Source organism: Lynx canadensis, chromosome C1 (assembly GCF_007474595.2).
Source record: "Lynx canadensis isolate LIC74 chromosome C1, mLynCan4.pri.v2, whole genome shotgun sequence".
NCBI lineage: Eukaryota > Metazoa > Chordata > Mammalia > Carnivora > Felidae > Lynx > Lynx canadensis.
Genome location: NC_044310.1, coordinates 212,730,114 through 212,749,831, shown reverse-complemented (window position 1 = coordinate 212,749,831; position 19,718 = coordinate 212,730,114). Strand labels below are relative to the sequence as shown.

General features: G+C 39.2%; 1 protein-coding gene across 1 annotated transcript in view; it reads right to left on the bottom strand.

Annotated features, from left to right (window-relative positions):
• Positions 1-2,482: 2,482 nt before the first annotated feature.
• The window catches only part of PSMD1 (proteasome 26S subunit, non-ATPase 1), a 95,315-nt gene continuing 78,079 nt past the window's right edge, over positions 2,483-19,718 (bottom strand). Inside the window, exons 20-25 of the mRNA XM_030324987.2 lie at positions 16,038-16,207; positions 13,962-14,054; positions 12,324-12,410; positions 11,405-11,551; positions 4,803-4,959; positions 2,483-2,699 (exon numbers count right to left, since the gene is read on the bottom strand). Coding sequence (XP_030180847.1) covers positions 4,813-4,959; positions 11,405-11,551; positions 12,324-12,410; positions 13,962-14,054; positions 16,038-16,207 — 644 coding nt within the window. The 3' untranslated portion in view covers positions 2,483-2,699; positions 4,803-4,812. The remainder of the gene's footprint in view (positions 2,700-4,802; positions 4,960-11,404; positions 11,552-12,323; positions 12,411-13,961; positions 14,055-16,037; positions 16,208-19,718) is intronic.

Sequence of the window (19,718 nt, the reverse complement as noted above, 5' to 3'; positions counted from 1 at the left end):
TTGATGCCATGGAGAGTACTTTTATTAATTTTTTAAAAGATAAGGTATCTTTAAGGATTTATTAGTTTGTTATACCTTTACAGTTGGAGGGCGAAGAGGAAAATATCAAAGCTCTTTGTCTAACAAAATGGCTCTTGGAGATTAATTTACATATCATTACCCATGATAACCAACTAGCATAAAAAGCAGTTAAAAATGGTTATATTCCACTAGAGACATTTACTGAAGTCATGTTTTTTGCCTTAAAGTCTAAGGAGAGTGCTTTTATTTTTAAAAAATTTTTTAATGTTTATTTTTTGAGAGACAGAGCCTAAGTGGGGGAGGGGCAGAGAGAGATGGAGACACAGGTTCTGAAGCAGGATCTGAGCTCCCAGCTGTCAGCACAGAGCCCGACGCAGGGCTTGAACCCACAAGCTGTGAGATCATGACCTGAGCTGAAGTCAGATGCTCAACCCACTGAACCACCCAGGCGCTCCATAAGGAGAGTACTTTTAAAAGCCAGACTCAGCAGTCATTTAACTGCAGATGGGTTTGAGAAAGACAGGATTCTAGTATTCACCCCAGTCCAAGAAATCAATTTCCTTCCATTTGGTTTCCTTGCTGTGCATCTCACTTGCTTTCAAGTCGGCAAGTTCGCCACAATGACATCATCTGGGAGTTAACTGCTGCCACTTTCCCGTTTCTTCTGGTGAATGTGCCAATTCTTAGCTCCTATCCTGTCTTTACACATGACTTTATTTCACCCTGTTCTTATTTCACCTTAAATTCCTTTGCTCCTTGGTTAGCTCTCAGTGCTATGCACATGCTAGGAAGTCTTCTAGGAGAACAAAAGTCATCATGAAAACAGACAATCTCATCATAATCTGATCCAAGTGGCCATTTTACTTTACAGCTTACATTTTTTTTTTTAGAGCTACAACCTCAAGATTTAAGACCAAGTTACAAATCCTAAATTGCACTGCTTACAAGGAACTAAAGCTTGACCGCTCCCTGAAGTTCAATCTATAAGTGTGGAATAACTTTGGCCAGAGGCCAGTGAATGTACCACCTCTCCCAGACTACTCAATTTTGGACAGTGACATCATTGAGAGACTTCTGTTTTATAAACATTTCATATATTAAGGGAAATGTTAGAGATAACTGTCTGAAATGCAAGCAATGTTAAGAGCTTGAACAGGAAGGACATAGCTAATGAGAGGCTAGGAAATGAGATAATCTCTTTTATAGAATCATCTGATATTGAGGAAACAGGAATTTACAAAGGAGGGGATACAATGAAATTAACCAATGAGTGGAGCCATCCTCTGGGATCAGTAACCTTTAGACCTGGGTCTAACAACAAAGCTGTGGTGGAGTGGAACAGGGCTGATCCGTCTGGGCGTTTGTTTCCTCTAATGATAGCACCCCCCGCAGAAGCCCTTAGAAGGCTGTATCCTAAATTAAAAAGTGTAAGAATCAAGGTTGCAGCAAAGAACTATTCTTGTATAAATGCTGGAAGTCACCTTTTATTTTACGTGATTGAAGGCCAAAACACAAAGAACCCCACCCAATCCCCCCCAAACTAGCTCTTATTGCTGTGTCCCAGTACATCAAAGACCCGCTTCATACGGCAAGAAGACGAGAAGAGGAGGTTGTCAGAATAATGACCTTATCTGCTTATTTCAAAAGCCCAACAGCTAAGTAAGATCTGATAATACAGAAATCAAAATAGGACTTGCCAAAACATACCAAATTGTATATACTTCAAATTTCTGCATTATTATATTACAGTTATATTTCAAATTAAAAGGCACATGGGAAAAAAGGGCAGAAAAAAAATGGGAAAAAGGGTACATTATCAAATCCCGTGGCTAAATGAAATGAATTGTATCTGTTGTCCTCAACAGGGTCAAAAGCAGGTAACAATAAGCAAAGCTTATTTAAAAATTGTTTTTTAATGTTTATTTATTTTTGAGAGCGAGCGAGTGAGTGCGGGGGAGGGGCAGAGAGAGAGGGAGACATAGAATCTGAAGCAGGCTCCAGGCTCTGATTTGTCAGCACAGAGCCCGACACAGGGCTTAAACTCACAGACCATGAAATCATGACCTGAGCTGAAGTCAGAAGCTTAACCGACTGAGCCACCCAGGCACTCCAGCAAAGCTTATTTAAAAACAAATGTTACTGAGCTGCCTAAATAAACATTTCCCTCCGACCACTACAAGGACTTCTTCAGTAGATGATGGCACCCATACCCTCAATCCAATTTTAAAAACTGCAGAGAATTCTTGGAGTCATGAACAAAGGTTGATTTTTTTTTTTTTGGCATAATTTTTCAAATAACCTATAAACTAGTTTAACTTCATCAACATGAAAGTCATGCGTACTCATCCTGACAATCGAGGATTTAGCTCTTTGGGTTTAGGCATTTCATGGTGGGGGGGAGGATATTAGGTCCATTCATTTAAAATCAAGGCTGAAAAACAAATTAAAAAGCTCTTGTCCATTTTGAGATTTTAATATATTTATTTGAAAACCAAGTTCTGTAAAGAGCACACTAAATAGTCCTATATCTTCTCTTCACCAAAGACTTGGAGACAAGGTTCTTCAGGTCAACGCAGAGGCAATGATACATGCAGTGAATAGCGGGTCTCGGCATGAACGTCCTCACAGGCATTTCCCATACGAGCCTGGACAGTCTTCTTCAGAAGAGCAATGAGATCCTAGGGAAGGGGTGAGGGGGAAAGCTAGGGTCATTCTTTTTTTTTTTTTTTTTTAATTGTATTTGAAAGAGAGAGAGAGAGAGAGAAAGAGAGAGTGCATATGTGAGGAGGGGAGAAGATCAGAGGGAGGGAGAATCGTGAGCGGGGTCCACACTAGGCATGGAGCCCAACAAGCGGCTCAATATCACAACCACGAGATCATGACCTGAGCCAAAATCAAGAGTCAGATGCTCAACGAGCAGAGCCACCCAGGAGCCCCTAGGGTCACTCTTTAAACATTTTTTTATTTTTTATTTTTATTACTAGCTGTTGAAGTCTAAAACTGGCCCCTAACCTTGCCTGTGTCGTCCTAAAAGCTACTTTTTGCTAAGACAGACTACAGTGTTTACACTCCTACTAGACTATTTTATCCTTTTGAAAAGAATAAGAATCCAACTTCTGTGGTGCCTGGCCTGGCTCAGTTGGTGGAGCGTACGACATTCGAACTCGGGGCTGTGAGTGGGCGCAGAGTTCACTTAAAAAAAAAAAAAGGAAGAAAGAAAAAAAGTCCAATTTCTAACTAAAACTTTTATAAGCCATCTTGTAATTAATTGCCTTGAAAGATTTAATCAGGGGGTTTTCAGTAAGGTGTGAAGGTGTTATAAAGGCTTAATTAAGGGGGCTAATGTGAGTCCGTTCAGTTCCACATAGACACCGAGTGCTCATTGTATCAACAGTGCCTTGTGTTGCTTGGGTAAAGCTCAGGAAACCAAAGGCTGAAAAATAATTTTCAAAAGTAAGTTTACATAACCAGGAAGTTAGTATAAATCTCCCTCTCTCAAAGGTCCAAACACTCTCAGAGGCTTGAATATAGTTTCCTACTAATGGCGGGGTTTCTGACTTAATATTTATCTGAGACTTGTGTAAAAAGCTTTCATTAAATGCTGGTCAGTGAGTAACACTCATGGTGCTAGACTTACCACCTGACGTTTAAATGTATTTTTCTTTTGTCATAATGTAATAAATGATACTGTTTTTATTATTTTTATTTCCATTTTATTTTAAGTGTATTTATTTATTTGAGAGAGACAGAGACAGTGTGAGTGGGGGAAGGGCACAGAGAGAATCCCAAGCAGGTTCCACACTGTCAGCACAGAGCCTGACACGGGGCTCGAACTCAAGAAACCGTGAGATCATGACCTGAGCTGAAAGCAAGTTGGACACTTAACTGACCTGAGCCACCCAGGTGCCCCTGTTCTTCTTATCTTCGAAGAGTAGAAGAGTAAATTCTTATTTGTCTGACAATGTACATGTACTAGGGTGGACTTAGTAAACCTTGATTATATAGTTCATAGGTTATCTTCCAAATATGTGATGACTACTAACAAGATGGGGGGAAAAAGGACAATTTCATGACTTCAGATAGATTATTCCAATCTTCTGCACCTAAAGACCTACTCCAACACTGTTAGAATACTGGAATAATAATCTTTTTCAACTGGACAAAGCTTTGTGTTACAGTCTAATGGACTCCAAAGTACCTTTAAGCACCGTGTCTTATCACATTAGATGTTCAACAGCTTCAGTGAATAAATAAATTATTAAGGCTTTCAGTGCCAAAAGAACTGCCAAAGGAAAGGGAGAGAGAGATCAATCAGTGAGAAGCCTAGACCTGTGTGATCCATGAACTGTAACTGGTCTGTAATAAGGGGCTTACATCAAAATGTAAATCAACTCTACCGTGAGCAACTTGTTAGTTCAGCAGACTTTTTTCTAGGGGGAGCAGGTAAGTAAGCAAGGTTTTTTTGATGAAAGAAGCATTGAGTAGATTTACATTCTGGAGCAAGCTCCTTACCTCCTCATGGACCTATGAAAACAGTCTGTAGCCACTTTAGTAGCATTGGTCAAACACTACAGGGCAAACAGAGTGGAGGGAAAAAGAAAAAGGAACGGGTGGTTATGTGCACAGGAAGAAATCAAAAAGAGGGGAAATTTTAATACCATTTAAGTAAACAGGGATTAAGCATAAAAGGAATGGAAGAAGTGAGACAAGTCTCTGCCTAAAACATTTATGACGTACTGACGATAGATTTCCCTTGATACACAGTTTTATTCTACACATACCTCTGGGTCCTTAATCATCGATATACTCAAATGGCTCTGGGGGTTCTGGCTCTTGTTCTTCTTCCTCAATTTTTGGGCCGTGGGCTGCCACAGGTTCTACCAGCTCTTCAGTGTCTTCACTGGTATCCTTCAGGATTATGATGCCTCCAATGGAGAGCTGGAAACACAGAGCAAGGAATGAAGAAGCACAAATTCCACTCATATTTTCAGACTGCTTCCGAGTCTAGGGCGCATATTTGTGAAATGGTACCTTTAAGACTACTCGAATGATTTGGAAGTAAAGGACTGGAATAGAACTACACTTTACTAGACAAAAGTCAGAAAACCTGGGCATCTGTGCCTGTGTGATGCTACACTGGTGACCGACTGTTCAACAGGGAGAAGGAGCTAATAAGATCTTCCACATCTATTCCTTCAGGAACAGTCTGAAGACTAAACGAGGAAAGCAACGTCAGTGTACATCACAAAGGATAGAGAACATTGTAATCCATAAGGAATATGTACAAACTTAGCCCAGTGGCTATGGATGGTAGGAGGTTTAGATGATGCATCCCAAGCGAAGAACAGTAAGCACTTCCAGTATTGTCTCAGTCTGAATGTAGTGAGAACGTCTACTGTCTAAGTATAGATATGAATTCTAATGCCCTGCTACTCAACACATGGTCCTGGACCAGCAGCATCATTCCTACCTGGGGCTTTGTTAGAAATGCGGAAAACATAGCCCTACCTAGATCTGCAGAACCTGCGTTTTAACGAGATCCATAGGTGATATGTGTGCACTTTCAAGTTTAAGAAGCACGCTAGTCTACTAGATACTTTATCATTTGTGAGAAAACTATCGTTTTGGACACAAAAGACAATCTACGAATGAAAAGCCAATTTTCCTCCGGCAATTTCAGAATGACAGAGAGAACGACATAAATATCACAGATTTACCGATTGTTTTTCACTTTAATTTATAAATCCTTGTGATACAAGACAACAAAGTAGTAGATAGGCAACAAAGAAGAACTATAGTGTAAAAGCAATTGCATTAGCCCTCTCCCAAACATATTACAAGTAAATTCAAATACCAAACTCTTCACCCATCTCTGGTGTGCTAATCTTATCTCATTTTCTTGCCTGTGTCAAAGGAAATGGAAAGCTGCTCTCTGTAATTAAATCAGTCGACAGTGGCAGGGCACATCTGGAAAAACATTATTTCTACCACAGCACATTAATGGGAAGGAAAAGAAGCACAAGCACATTAGTCAAATGATTCACGTATGTACAAGTATCTCTGCAGTTCAACCTAATCTGATTTTTACTCGTCGGAACTCTGCCCTGCCATGCTATAAAACTGGTGTGCCTTCATGAATTTCTATCTATATTCTCTTTCTCTTCTCTCAACACCCACATATCCATACACATTAATTTCTGACTCTTTCCCTTAAAAAGTATGCTTTCCTTGCAGAGGAGCCATTTTACGAATGGACCCTGCCTGTGCTATCCATATTCACCCAAGAACAATCACAGTACAAGGCCACTAATCCTCCACGGCCTGCAAGTTTACCTGAACCATTTAAAGGACCAAATGGAGATGAACTGTCTACCAAACAGAAGAAAATATCTACGTTCAACAAATAGGACTTCCAATATTTTGGAAACAGATGGCTCCAGGTTATAACTGTACTATTTTACGCTTAATTGGAATGAAATAATCCAACTCAAATCCTGCAATTATAAACAACATAAGGAAAGAGCCTTTTATAGCTATGTGGTTTAGGTTTATTTTATTCTTTTTTAAGTAATCTTCTATATCCAACATGGTGCTCGAACTTACAACCCTGAGATCGAGAGTCACATACCCTGGGGCGCCTGACTGGCTCAGTCGGAAGAGCACGTGACTCTTGATCTTGGGATCATGAATTTGAGCCCCACGTCAGGTGCAGAGATTACTTAAAAAAAAAAAAAAAAAAAAAAGAGTTGCATGCTCTATTGACTGAGCCAGTCAGTCCCTGACCTTTTTATAAAATTTTATAAAATGTTCTTTGTCTCTAGCAACAATTTTTGTCTTAAAATATATTTTTTTCTGATTTAGTACAGCTGCTTCAGCTCTTTTTTAGTTACTTGTTTGCATGGGATATCTTTCCCCATCCTTTTGCTTTTAATTTTTGAATCTCTGAATCTAAAGTGTGTGTGTGTTTAAGATTTTATTTTTTTTTGTTTTATTATCATTTTTAAATTTTAATAGTTCATTGTCAGGTTAGCTAACATATAGTGAGTATATATAGTGTAGTCTTAGCTTCGGGAGTAGATTCCTGTGATTCATCCCTTACATACAACATCCAGTGCTTATCCCAACAAGTGCCCTCCTCAATGCCCAGCTCCCATTTTCCCCACCCATCTCCCCATCAACCCTCAGTTTGTTCTCTGTATTTAAGAGTCTCTTATGGTTTACCTCCCTCTGTTTTATTTTTTAAGTAATCTCTACACCAAACATGGGGCTTGAACTCTGAGATCAAGAGTTGCATGCTCTACTGACTGAGGCAGCCAGGCACCTCATAAAGTGTGTCTCTTAATAAGAGAGCATGTAGTTGGGTCCTCTTCTTTTTTATCCATTTGGCTGATCTTTGCCTTTTAACTGGAGTGGTTAGTCCATTTACATCTCATGAGGGTGCCTGGTTGGCTCAGCTGGTAGAGCATAAGACTCTATGTTAGAGCTGTGAGTTCTAGGCCCATGATGGGCCCAGAACTTACTTTAAAAAAAAAAAAAAAAAGATATTTCATCTGATTACTAAGGTAAGACTTATTCGTACCATTTTTGCAATTTGTTTTTTGTATGTCTTCTATATTTTTGTTTCTCAATTCTTCCACTACTGGCTTCCTTTGGCATTATGTAGGTACTTTCTAGTGTACTAGTTTAATTTCCTTGTTTCTTTCAGTCTACTTTTGAGTTGTTTTGTCTGGTGGTTGTCTTTGGGGTTACAATTAACATCTTAATCTCACTGAAAAATAGCAACTTAACTTCAAAGTATACAAAAACTACACTTCAATATAGCTGTTTCCCCATTCCTTTGTTGTTACCGTGTTATGAACTGAATGTCTGTGTCTTCTCATCCTGCCAATCACATGTTGAAATTCTATCCCCCAAAGTGATAGTATTAGCAGGTGGGCCATTAGCAAGCAATTAGCCCTCATTAATAATGAAATCGGTGCCCTTATAAGGAGAGCCATGAAGAGAGCTTCTTTTCCTCTCTGCTCTCTGCCTTGTGAAGACACAATGAGAAGAAGGCCATGTGTAAAGTAAGATGAGGGCCTTTACTAAGACCCCAATCATGCTGGCATCCTAATCTTGGACTTTTAGCCTCCATAACTGTGAGAAATGTTTGTGGTTTAAGCCATTTAGTTTTAAACGATAGGTGGCAATCTGCTTTAGCAGCCAGAACTATGACATAGTTTAATGCAAATTATGCTTTTGTGCATACATCAATACCAATTTATGACTGCTTAATACAGTTGTCTTTTAAACCAGATAGGAGAAGAGTTACAAAAATACATTTATACTATCATTCGGATTTACCTATGTAGTTACATTTACCAGTGCTCTTTATTTTTTCATGTGGATTCAAATTACTGTCTAGTGTCCTTTCATTTCAGCCTGAAGCATTCACTTTAGTATTTCCTTGTATGGCAAGTTGGCTAGCAACAGATTCTCTTCATTTTTATCTGGAAATGTCTTAATTTCACCTTCATTTTTGAAGGACCCTTTTGATGGATACAGAACTTTTGGTTGAGAGTCTTTTCTTTCAGCACTATGAATATATCATCCTACTGCCTCCTGGCCTCCATGGTTTCTGGTGGCAAATCAGCTGTTAATCTTATTTAGGGTTCCAGTATATGATGAGTTGCTTCTCTCAAGATTTTTCAACAATTTTATCACGATGGGGCTGGGTGTGGATCTCTTTGGGTTTATCACTCTTGGATTTACTGAACATCTGGGATATGTAGATTAGTAACATTTATAAAATCTGCCAAGTTTTCATCCATTATTTCTTTAAATATTCTATGCTTTTCTTTTTTGGGACTCCCATTATCCCATTTTATGTAGCTTGGTATGCCTGGTAGTGTTCCACAGATCTCTGAGGTTCATTTTTCTTCACCCTTTTTTGGAGAATTGTTCTTCAACTGACCTACCTTCAAGTTTGCCCAAGCCTGCTTGAATCAGCTGTTGAGCTCCTTTAATAGTTTTCATTTCAGTTACTGTATTTTTTAATTCCATAATCTCTTATTTTTTATGATTTCTATCACTTTACTGATACTACTTGTTAAGACATTCTCATACTTTCCTTTAGTTCTTTAAACCTAGTTCCTTTAGGTCTTCAGACATATTTTAAGTAGTTGATTTAGTCTGCCTAAGGCATCTAGGTTCTTATTTCTTTGTATGTCTTGTAATTTTTTGTTGAAACTGGACATTAAAATAATATCATGCAGGCACTCTGGAAATCAGATTCTCTCCCTTCCCCAGGGTTTGCTGTTGTCTGTTTTGTGACTTTTCTGAACTTCTTCCATAAAGTCAGTATTTTTTGCTGTATGTGACCATGTAGTCTCTACTCAACTGAGTGGTCAGCTACGATTGGGCAGGGCTTTCCTTAAACACCTGGAACCAGTAAGTCTCCAGTCTTTGCTGAGGGGCTGTGTGTGCATTAGGGAAGCACACCACCAACAGTCAGCCAGGCAGCTGGCAACTCTTCCTTAGCCTTCACTGCTGGCTTGCTCTGACAAAGCCAGTCTTTTGACTCCTAGATGGACAACGGTTGCAGCTTCCTCTCATTCTGAGCAAATGCTAATAAACATTTAATTTCCAACAGAAACATATCAGTCTTCTCATATGGCCTCACGATATGGAGCGTATACTTTGCTGTCTTCGGTTCTTCGTAATTGTCAAGAACACTGGGTGTCTTGTGTGCTTTCTGTATTCACTAGTTATGTGCTAATAGATCTATTCTTGATATACCCCACTTAAACTGGCAACAGCAGTTTCTAGACACTGTTAAATACACTCTCTGTAAACATGCCACTTAGATGAACTGGGTAGTCGAGTAGACAGTGACTGCATTTAAGGTGTGCATTGGTGGTTCTATGAGTTCATTCATTGTACACTACAGACCAAGTAGTATTAGGTTCTAGTCATAATGAAGGACTAATAGGAAGTAGGAAAAGATCTTCAAACTATTCCTGCCTTCCTGGCCTGACTGCCTTGCTACCTACAGCCATCTGGTGACTTGTTACCACCATCAACCAATATTTATTAAATTTTCTTAAAAAAAATTTTTTTTTAACATTTATTCATTTTTGAGAGACTGTGAGTGGGGGAGGGGCAGAGAGAGAGAGAGAGAGAGAGAGAGAGAGAGAGAGGGAGAGGGAGAGGGAGAGAGAGGGAGGGAGGGAGGGAGGGAGACACAGAATCCGAAGCAGGATCCAGGTTCCAAGCTGTCAGCACAGAGCCCAACACGGGGCTTGAACTCACAGACCGCGAGATCATGACCTGAGCTGAAGTCAGGTGCTTAACCAACTGAGCCATCCAGGTGCCCCATCAACTAATATTTATTAAGAATTTACCATGTGCCAGATATTGTTTTAGGCATTTTACATATAAGGATCTATTTAATCTTTACAACATTAACAGATGAGGACATTGAAACATGAAAAGATCAAAAGACTTGTCTCAGTTATACAGCTAAGAAATGGCAGAGCTGGAGTATAAACTCAGTTCTACCCAATTCTAGCTCTTCACCACTAAATACAGCCATCTATCCCTGTCCTTCTCTCCTCTACTGATAATCTAGTTAGGTAAGACCTTGGCTCACAAGTGTAGGTAAGAGATGCCTTCCACTCACCACTATCAGGGACCACTTTCAAGTTGATGAGAATGGGTTTACATTTTTTTTTAGAAATCTCATCTATGGCACTGTAGACAGGCCCAGGATCTGGATGTATTAAATGTGTCTACTAATAGCTTTGTTTTCCAGTTATAAGAATGTGGAGGAAAAAAAGACATTTTCATGCTCAAATTATTGTTCAGTGTTTCTAACCTGAAACATTCTTCCTTAGAATAAATTAAATGGCAGAAAGATCCTTTTCAAATTGTAAAATTCAATGCTCTAAGGGCTTGTGTATTAACTGTTATCACCTTATTCACTCTTTCATTCCTGAGTTAGGTATAATTCTTATTTTACAGGAGAGGAAACTGAGGCAGAGAGAGGTTTAGTATTAGACTTAAGGTTACACAGGCTGTAAATGGTAGAGTGAGGATTCAAACTCAGGATGTCTGGTCCTGGAGTCTATGCTGACCTCATAGCTATCACCATGCTGTATTAGGAACTTCTAATATGTAAGCCTCTGGTAGATGAAGGACGCTTGTAGGGTTACCCAAAGGAAAAAAAAGATCTCTCCCAAATCTATATGAAATGAAAGGGAATGTCCTCTCTTTTGCTAAGAGACTGATTTGTTCTAGAGAGCTTTCTCCAATGCTTTGGAGATTTAGCCTCTTCTATCAATATGTCATTGTTCTACGAATTAATATCCCACTGGCATATAGCTAAGGGCCATAGATAACTTACTGGTTTGAAAGGCTGGTATCTACAGGTCTCTGGCATGGTCAGGACCTTAAGCTGGGCAGGCATAACTCGGGCTGGGTTATCCAATAACTGGAAGTTTGGCTCAGGTTCTTTTTTCTTCTCTTTTTCTTCCTTTTTTTCTGCTTCGTCCTGGAAAATATGAGAAAATTACCCAACAAAGGTTTACTTCTCTTCCACATCACTGAATAAAGTTTGATAAGTTTACTGAGCAACTCCTTTTAAAAATTTTTTTTTAAGTTTATTTATAGTGAGAGGGACAGAGACAGTGTGAGCAGGGGAGGGGCAGAGAGAGAGGGAGAGAGAGAGAATCCCAAGCAGGCTCTGCACTGTTAGCACAGAGCCCGATGTGGGGCTCGAGCTCACGAAATTGTGAGATCATGACCTGAGCCGAAACTGAGAGTTGGATGCTTAACCAACTGGGCCACTCAGACATTCCTTTTACTGAGCAACTCTTAGGTACAAAAGGTAGCTAGGATTAGATGTAATGAAAATACAACTAAAGTCATACCAGACTCAGGATGGACAGGACAACTGTGCTTAGGGGTGAGAATGCTATGTAACTTGGTTTTAAAGGATAAGGAAGTTTTTCTACCAGGAGAGACCATAAAAAGAGGGTCTATTTAAACAAATGATATTGTCTTTGCTTGAAAGGGCCTTTTTTTCTCCCAACATCATCTCATTGTCTGAAAATTCTACTCTGCCCTTCAAAACCCACTTTAGTTGTCATTTCCTCCAAGAACTCAACTCTCTTCCAATTAAAACTTTAGGAGTCTCTATGCTTGGAACGGGGATACTTACTTAAGGAAGCCAAGAGCAAGGTATGGAAATGTTCACTTACGAAGAACCTGGACCATGATAAAGATAGATATATCAACCCACATGATCACCAAATTATACTTACCACTTCCATTTTCTCCTCCTCTTTTTTTTCTTTTTCTTTTTCCTTTTTTTTAGCCTTGGCAGTAATAGATAACACAGCAGTGGAAACCTAGAGGAAGTGAACATGGTAAATCGTAGTCTCTTACCTACAAGGTACAAGCCCACAGAGAAATCAGTTCTATAATACTTTGTTTCCTGGAAGTAAGTATCATAAATAACAAAATAACCAGGGAATAAATGCGAAAAATAAGCAGGACACTTATTCATATAATTTTCTACTATAGTCCTCAGGTGATTCTTTAGTTCCTAGAGGCCTGCATCCAATATAACTCTTATTATTACCACTTTTTTTAATCTGTAGTCTACCTTGGATGTGGATTTGCTATCATGAGATTCTGAGATATTTGGGTGCTGCATACATTTTTACTTTATAGGGAAAGCACTAGAAAACATAAAAATTTCCTCCAAACTTGGTCATAAAGATCCTCTTACTGAATTAGATGCTCTACAATTGTAATACACAGTGGGTGAATGGTTAGCCTAGAACTACCCTTCTTGATGGGTCTTGCTAAAATCGAAGGTAAAACAGGGACTTTGAAGGCTGGCAGTATTGGTATAAGCTGATTTTGTTTCAGACCTAAAAGCCGGGGGTCTGAAACATAGCTGATGGAACAGGATGTTGTCGTCAGAGATATTCATCACCCACGACCCTCAAATTTGGTCAGTTGTATAATTATCCCCACTTACAAAGTTTACAGCAAATAATCAACTGGCTAATACAGAGCACTGTTGAGAGGAAGAAAAGTATTTTCCTTAGTATAAGGTATCAAAAAGGATAATTTTACTGAGAAAACTTCAGGGGCAAGTGCAGCTCTCTAACTCACGATAGTTTAACACACATCAGTGAGTATTCTCATACATTGCTGTTAGTAGCATAAGTTGGTTATATCCATTTTGAAAGGAAATTTAGTTAATATCTATGAAAATAAATAATGTACATTACTTCTAATCAATCACATCTAAGATCGTAACCTATAGATATACTCGTACAAGTGCACAAACACACATGTATAAAGACTCTTATTCTAGTCTCATTTGTAACAGTGACAAATTAGAAACCACCTTCAAGTGTTCATCATGCGAGGAACTGAGAAGACAGATAATGGTATTGTACATAAAGGGAATGCTCTGCAGCAATGAGATCCATATACACTGAAAAACTTAGATACTTTTAAAAATTTTAAGTAGGCTCTACACCCAAAGTGGGGCTTGAGCTCATGATCCTGAGATCAATCAAGTTGCATGCTCTACCGACTGAGCCAGCCAGGCGTCCCCTAAAGATTAACTGTTAAAGTGAAAACAATAAGCTGCAGAACAGTGTGTCAACAATTATTTGTGGTATAAAAAGTACTGACATGTGCAGAGAAAACATTTGCAAGGATTCAGAAATTATGATTCCTGTGACGTGGGACTTGGATGACCAGGAGAGAAAAAGGGCTTTTACTTTACATTCTTGTGTAATGTTGGATTTTACCATAAGAAGTATTACTTTGAAAATATCTAATTTAAAACATTAAAGTATTTAAAACACACCCAAGTAAAACACTAAGCAGCTTCTATATAGAAGTACAAATGCTGCTCAAGGGAACAAACAACCTACCTTTTCCTTTTCTTTTTCTTTTGGTACTTCCAGAGGGGCAGGATATGCAAATGTGGATGGTTTACAGTTTGATTTATACTGAACTTTCGGCATCTGAAGAAATAAAAGAGTTTTCCTCCTTACATTAAAATAACCCAAATCAAGATTTAAGTATTTTATGCTCTTAACAAGCATACAATGCAAAGGAATGCCAGAAGTTTCAATCTAGGCTAAATGTTCTCTTGCAAAACTCCCTTACAGGCATCTGTCTTCTTCACTGAATTTGTTTCTAGGTGCTTTACAGAACTACCTGCAGTTCCTTAGACTTTCCTGAGGCTCTGTGCCTGTTCATGGGCACCCCCTTGATCTCATCTCTACTGGCCACGCACCCTGCTTCATAAGTCTCACTCATGGTGTGAGCATCAGATCAACGGTTACCTCCTTTGTAAAGTGTTCTTTGATTAGTTAGCCTGCACACCTAACTTCCATGTACCTTCCTTACACCACTCTAACAATCTATACAAGTCTGAACATGGTTTCTATACCATGTAATCACTCCTTATAAGAGCCCAACATGAGCCTGATGAAAAAGTCAGCTTCACATTACTTACTGATTAGGTTTTAAAGTTCTCTAGTTTGAATTTTTCCCTATTTACCCAATTTACACTGACAGAGAATGGTAACTGGCATCATATTTACAGGATAAGAAATCTTGTCTTTTTTTAAGTTTATTTATTTTGAGAGAGACAGAGAGTGCAAGCAGTGAAGGGCAGAGAGAGAGAGGGAGAATCTGAAGCAGGTTCTGCGCTATTAGCACAGAGCCCAACACGGAGCTCAAACTCACAAAACTCTGAGATCATGACCTGAGCCGAAATCAAGAGTCAGACGCTCAAATGACTGAGCCACCCTAGCACCCTTGGAATCTTGTCTTTTTCATTCTACTTCCCTTGTAAAGAATGGAAAACAGAGATCAGAAGATTGTGTGCTAGAGGGAAAAGTCCCTACAGATTATACAGGATGCTTCACCACAATGTTAAAGGTTAAAGGTTAGGGACTGGGGAACCTAAAGATTCTTGTTTGGAAAGAATATTTACAAATATTTGCTCAATATTTACAAATGTGAGTAGTTTTATATTGAAATACTTAAAGGATAAATGACTGTATAGCTATACCGGGGGGGGGGGGGGGAAGGAGTCAATTGGATGAAATACTCAATCTTCATCAGCTATTTTCTGGTCCCAAATTTTTCCACTTTGAAAATTTAATAGAACATTTTAACAGAAGTGATGACCAGATTTAAGAGTTATTTGAAGGTCAAAAGGCTCTGAGAAGATGGAAGAACAAGAAGGTGAATCATCAGGCCACAGGATTAGGAAAGACCTAAGCACAAACCCCACTAAAAAAAACATGGACGGTGTGATGACAGGGGATGTATCACTTCCAGTCCTTGACTTATGTGACTAGTTTCTCTCTGTCAGATTCCTTGGCTTCTCATTGTTGGTCTTGTTTTCTGCCACTACCAAAGAGACATCCTCCTATTTTGCTTTTCCCTTTAGAAATAATCCTTTCTTCCATCAAATACTCTAGCATAATACAACTCTGAAACATGGCCCTGCCTCAAAGCCTCACTCCGTATTAAGATTTAGTTCAGGTCCTCTTTCTTCCTTGCCCAGATGATTGCAATAGCATTCACTGTAATGGATTTCCACGGATACCAGAATGAGGTTTCTAGAGCGCGAACCTCATCATGTCATTTATCTGCATGAAATCCTTCAATGGCTCTTACAGAACTTCAGTATTAAATAAAATTGGTAAGAGCGAGCTATAAAACCTTTTCGTATTTTTAAATTTGTCTCCTCTCTTACCATTCCCTCTCAACTGATTCATCCAAGGTTACACAGTTAGTAAGGAAACCTGATTTTCAAAACTTCCACTGACACACTCCACTCAACAAGGTGATGACTCAATTTGAAGGGAAACAAATATTGGTGAGATGCCAATTCATCTTTAAAATTTCATGAAAATCCTTTTGAGTGGGTGATTAGGTAGGATACAGTGAAGAAGACACACTATAAACGTGAAGTCTTACAAACATACCTTTAAGTCCTTGTTAAGGCCAATGACACAGGTAGGGGTATAAGCCAATGACAGGAAGTGTGAAAGAGGAAACCAGAACCAGAACTGGGTAAAGACAAGGACGCCAACTACAGAAGGCATATGGGTGTGCCCAGTCCTGGACTGCAAGGAGATTGTGACATTATGACCACCTGTAGAAAAAGAGAGAAACCATGAACATGAAACCAGTAGGGCCATAATAAAGATTTCTAAGCACTGCACTACGGAAGCATTTGGTGATTATTTTAAGCATACAGTTCACAAAATATTATATGGAGTAGCTGGAGTTTGTTAGCCAGTGAATTATCTAGGGTCTCCAAAACTGAAGTGCTGTAGACCTTCATTCTGTATAAGTAGGCATTTTCCAAAAACGAAGCCTAAAGGATATAAAAACTGAATGCTAAATTAAATATTAAAAAAATTTTAATGTTTATTTATTTTTGAGAGAGAGAGACAGACAGAGCGTTGAGTGGGGGAGGGGCAGACAGACGAAAACACAGAATCCGAAGCAGGCTCCAGGCTCTGAGCTGTCAGCACAGAGCCTGATGTGGGGCTCGACCCCACAAACCATGAGATCATGACCTGAGCTGAAGTTGGACACTTAACTGACTGAGCCACCCAGGTGTCCCACTAAATTAAATATTAATCTACATTCTACACTGGGGCTTTTAATGCTAACAAAAAGTAAAATTTCAGTACACATATTTGCAAACAATAGCAAAGAGGCAAGAGGCAGATATTGTTTGCTTAGTTTTACTCTTTCTGCTTTAGTTATGTCTGATAGTAGATTGCTCCAACATTTTAACTAGCCTTATGACCTTGGACAAATGACTTTACCTCTTAAAGTCTCTTTTCCCATTGGCAATATGAAGGTTTGAACTTGAGCACTTGAACTAGAGTACTATCACTAACAAAAGAAAAATTTTAATCTCTAATCCTTGATTCAGATGAAATTTTTTGAGGACACACAATATGTGAAACAATGAAACCAGAGCCAATTCTATGTAATCAGAAGTTTGGGCTGTAGACAGTATTATGGCTCAGAGCCTGTCCTGTTCGCCCATTCCTTGCCACATGCCCTAGACTATCCCTTGAAGGAGTGCAGAGAAACAGTTTGAAAACTAGTGAACAAGAGTGAAGATCCAACCATCAGTTAGACACCTGGATCATTATTGGGCCCTTGAAAGACTAAGAATCTAAGGCTAATAGGGGCTGAAAAGTTGAATGCCTTTAGGAACCAGTCAGGCAAACAAATAAGAAAACTTGGATTGGAAGCAATGGGAAATTGAGGCAAATGGAAAGCTCATGTCATATTTAGAGAGGACATGTTACCAAGGGTGTAGGTCCAGGGTCACTAGGTAATTTTGTTTTTAAAAGCAGATTAGAATCTGGATTTTGTCCAATATTTTGCACATTTTGTTAGGCACACAAAACAAACCGTGTTTAAGTCCGATGTGGTGGCCCACAGGCTACTGTGTTGAAGACTCTATATAAAGTATTAGTGCTGGACCCCAGAACTTTGAGACCCCAATCTTTTAGTTTATATAACATAACCTATAAATGGCGCTTGTCTGTACCTAGTCACCATCCTAATTGAATTCCAATTCTGGATCCCTACTGCTCACATTTCACTTTTTTTTTTTTTGGAGATTTTATTTTTAAGTAATCTCTATACTCAACACGGGTTCAAACTTACTATCCAAGATCAAGAGTCACATGCTCCTCCAAGTGAGCCAGCCAGGCGCCCCATACATTTCACTTCTTTAAACCTCAGTCTCTCCCAGATGCCTCCACATTAGAGTCAGGAAGTACTAATTCTACTACACTAAAAAGCACTTTAATTCTTTATAAGAATTGGGGTTCAATTGTTCAACCAAATAACCTAGATTTTATCTGGAAAAAAAATCAGGTGTACTTTGTTTTTCCAACAGGAATGAGTTATACACATTTATTGTCTGCTTGTACTTTTCTCTACTCAACCTCCCCCATTCACTGAATGCTTACAATATACATTGAGAATCTTGAACAAAATGCTGAAAGCGATCCTGAGGAGTCTCTAGTCTAGTGGGGAAGACAGATAACTACATAATTAGACCAGAGCAAGCAAGCATTAGGATAGAAACCTGTGCACTAGTGAGAACATACAGCTAAGCATGCCTTGGCACCTACCCCAACATGAGGCTGGGCAGGGTAGAGCAGAGGGGAAGGCTTCCTAAAGAATGTGATCTTTGATTTAAGTTTTGAAGCTGAATTCCCTTTTATTTCAATGAAACCCATTTTCTTCAGACTTAGAAACTAAACTAGCTTTCTGTTCTAACAGTCGGGAGATTTACTACAAAACAAGAAAGAGTTTGTCCTATTGATAGTGTTTACACAGTTTTGCAAACTTCAACCATAAACCTTAATTTTTGGCTTTTCTCCCCGAAGAGACCATATCGTTGAGTGAATTCTCAAATTTCAGTCATTCCTTTGAAGTTGCCCTCCAGATTTTCTCCATTACCACTAACTTCTGAGAGCCAGAATACATGACTATACATTTTTTCTAATGCAGTTGCAGCCCAGTTTGTAGGGGGACAGGACACTGACAAAGTAGAAAGGGGTGACAGAATAATTATGCTTGTAATAGTGAACACGACACTACAGAACCTTTATATACTAAATGACACTAAAATAAGTAAGGCAAAAAACATAAATAAAAAGAGAAATGCAAAAAAAGCATCAAAACTTGACGGGTCCATAACAATTCAAAGAGATATTCACAAAAGGAAGTGAAGGGAGAAAGGCCTGAAAGAGTAAGGAAGAGGGGAGAGAAAGGACTTCCAGTAAAGACAGCGAAATGAAGCCAAAACAAGAGAATTATCCTCCCCCAGTTTTTTGTTTTTTTTTTCTAATTTTATTTTATTTTATTTTATTTATTTATTTTTTTTCAACGTTTTTTATTTATTTTTGGGACAGAGAGAGACAGAGCATGAACGGGGGAGGGGCAGAGAGAGAGGGAGACACAGAATCGGAAACAGGCTCCAGGCTCTGAGCCATCAGCCCAGAGCCTGACGCGGGGCTCGAACTCACGGACCGCGAGATCGTGACCTGGCTGAAGTCGGACGCTTAACCGACTGCGCCACCCAGGCGCCCCTTTTTTTTTCTAATTTTAGAGAGAGGGCAGAGTGGGGGAAAGGGGCAGAGGGAGGGGAGGAGGAGTGGGGGAGAGAAAGAGCAAGAGAGGGAGAGACAGAGAGAGTGAGAGCAAGAGAGGTAGTACGCGTGTGGGCATGAAATAGACAGAGAGAGAGAGAGAGAGAGAGAGAGAGAGAGAATGAGAATCTTAAGCAGGCCTGAGCTGCTTGACCTGAGCTGAAATCAAGAGTCACACACTCAACCGACTAACCAACCCAAGCACCCTTATTTTCCCCTAATTCTTAAAAAACAACTCTGATATAGCAGAAACCAGCAAGAAACCGTAGTAGCTCTGAATGAACAAGTAAAGGGTTGGAGTGTAAAAGTACAAACTTCAAAAACTGCAGCTAAAAAAATAAATGAATACATAGAAGATTATGGAATAGTAAAATGTTACTCCTAAACCCTACTTAAAAACCAATTATCCAAAGTAGCCAATCTCAAATGGCTACATACTGTATGATTCCAACTATACAACACTCTGGACAA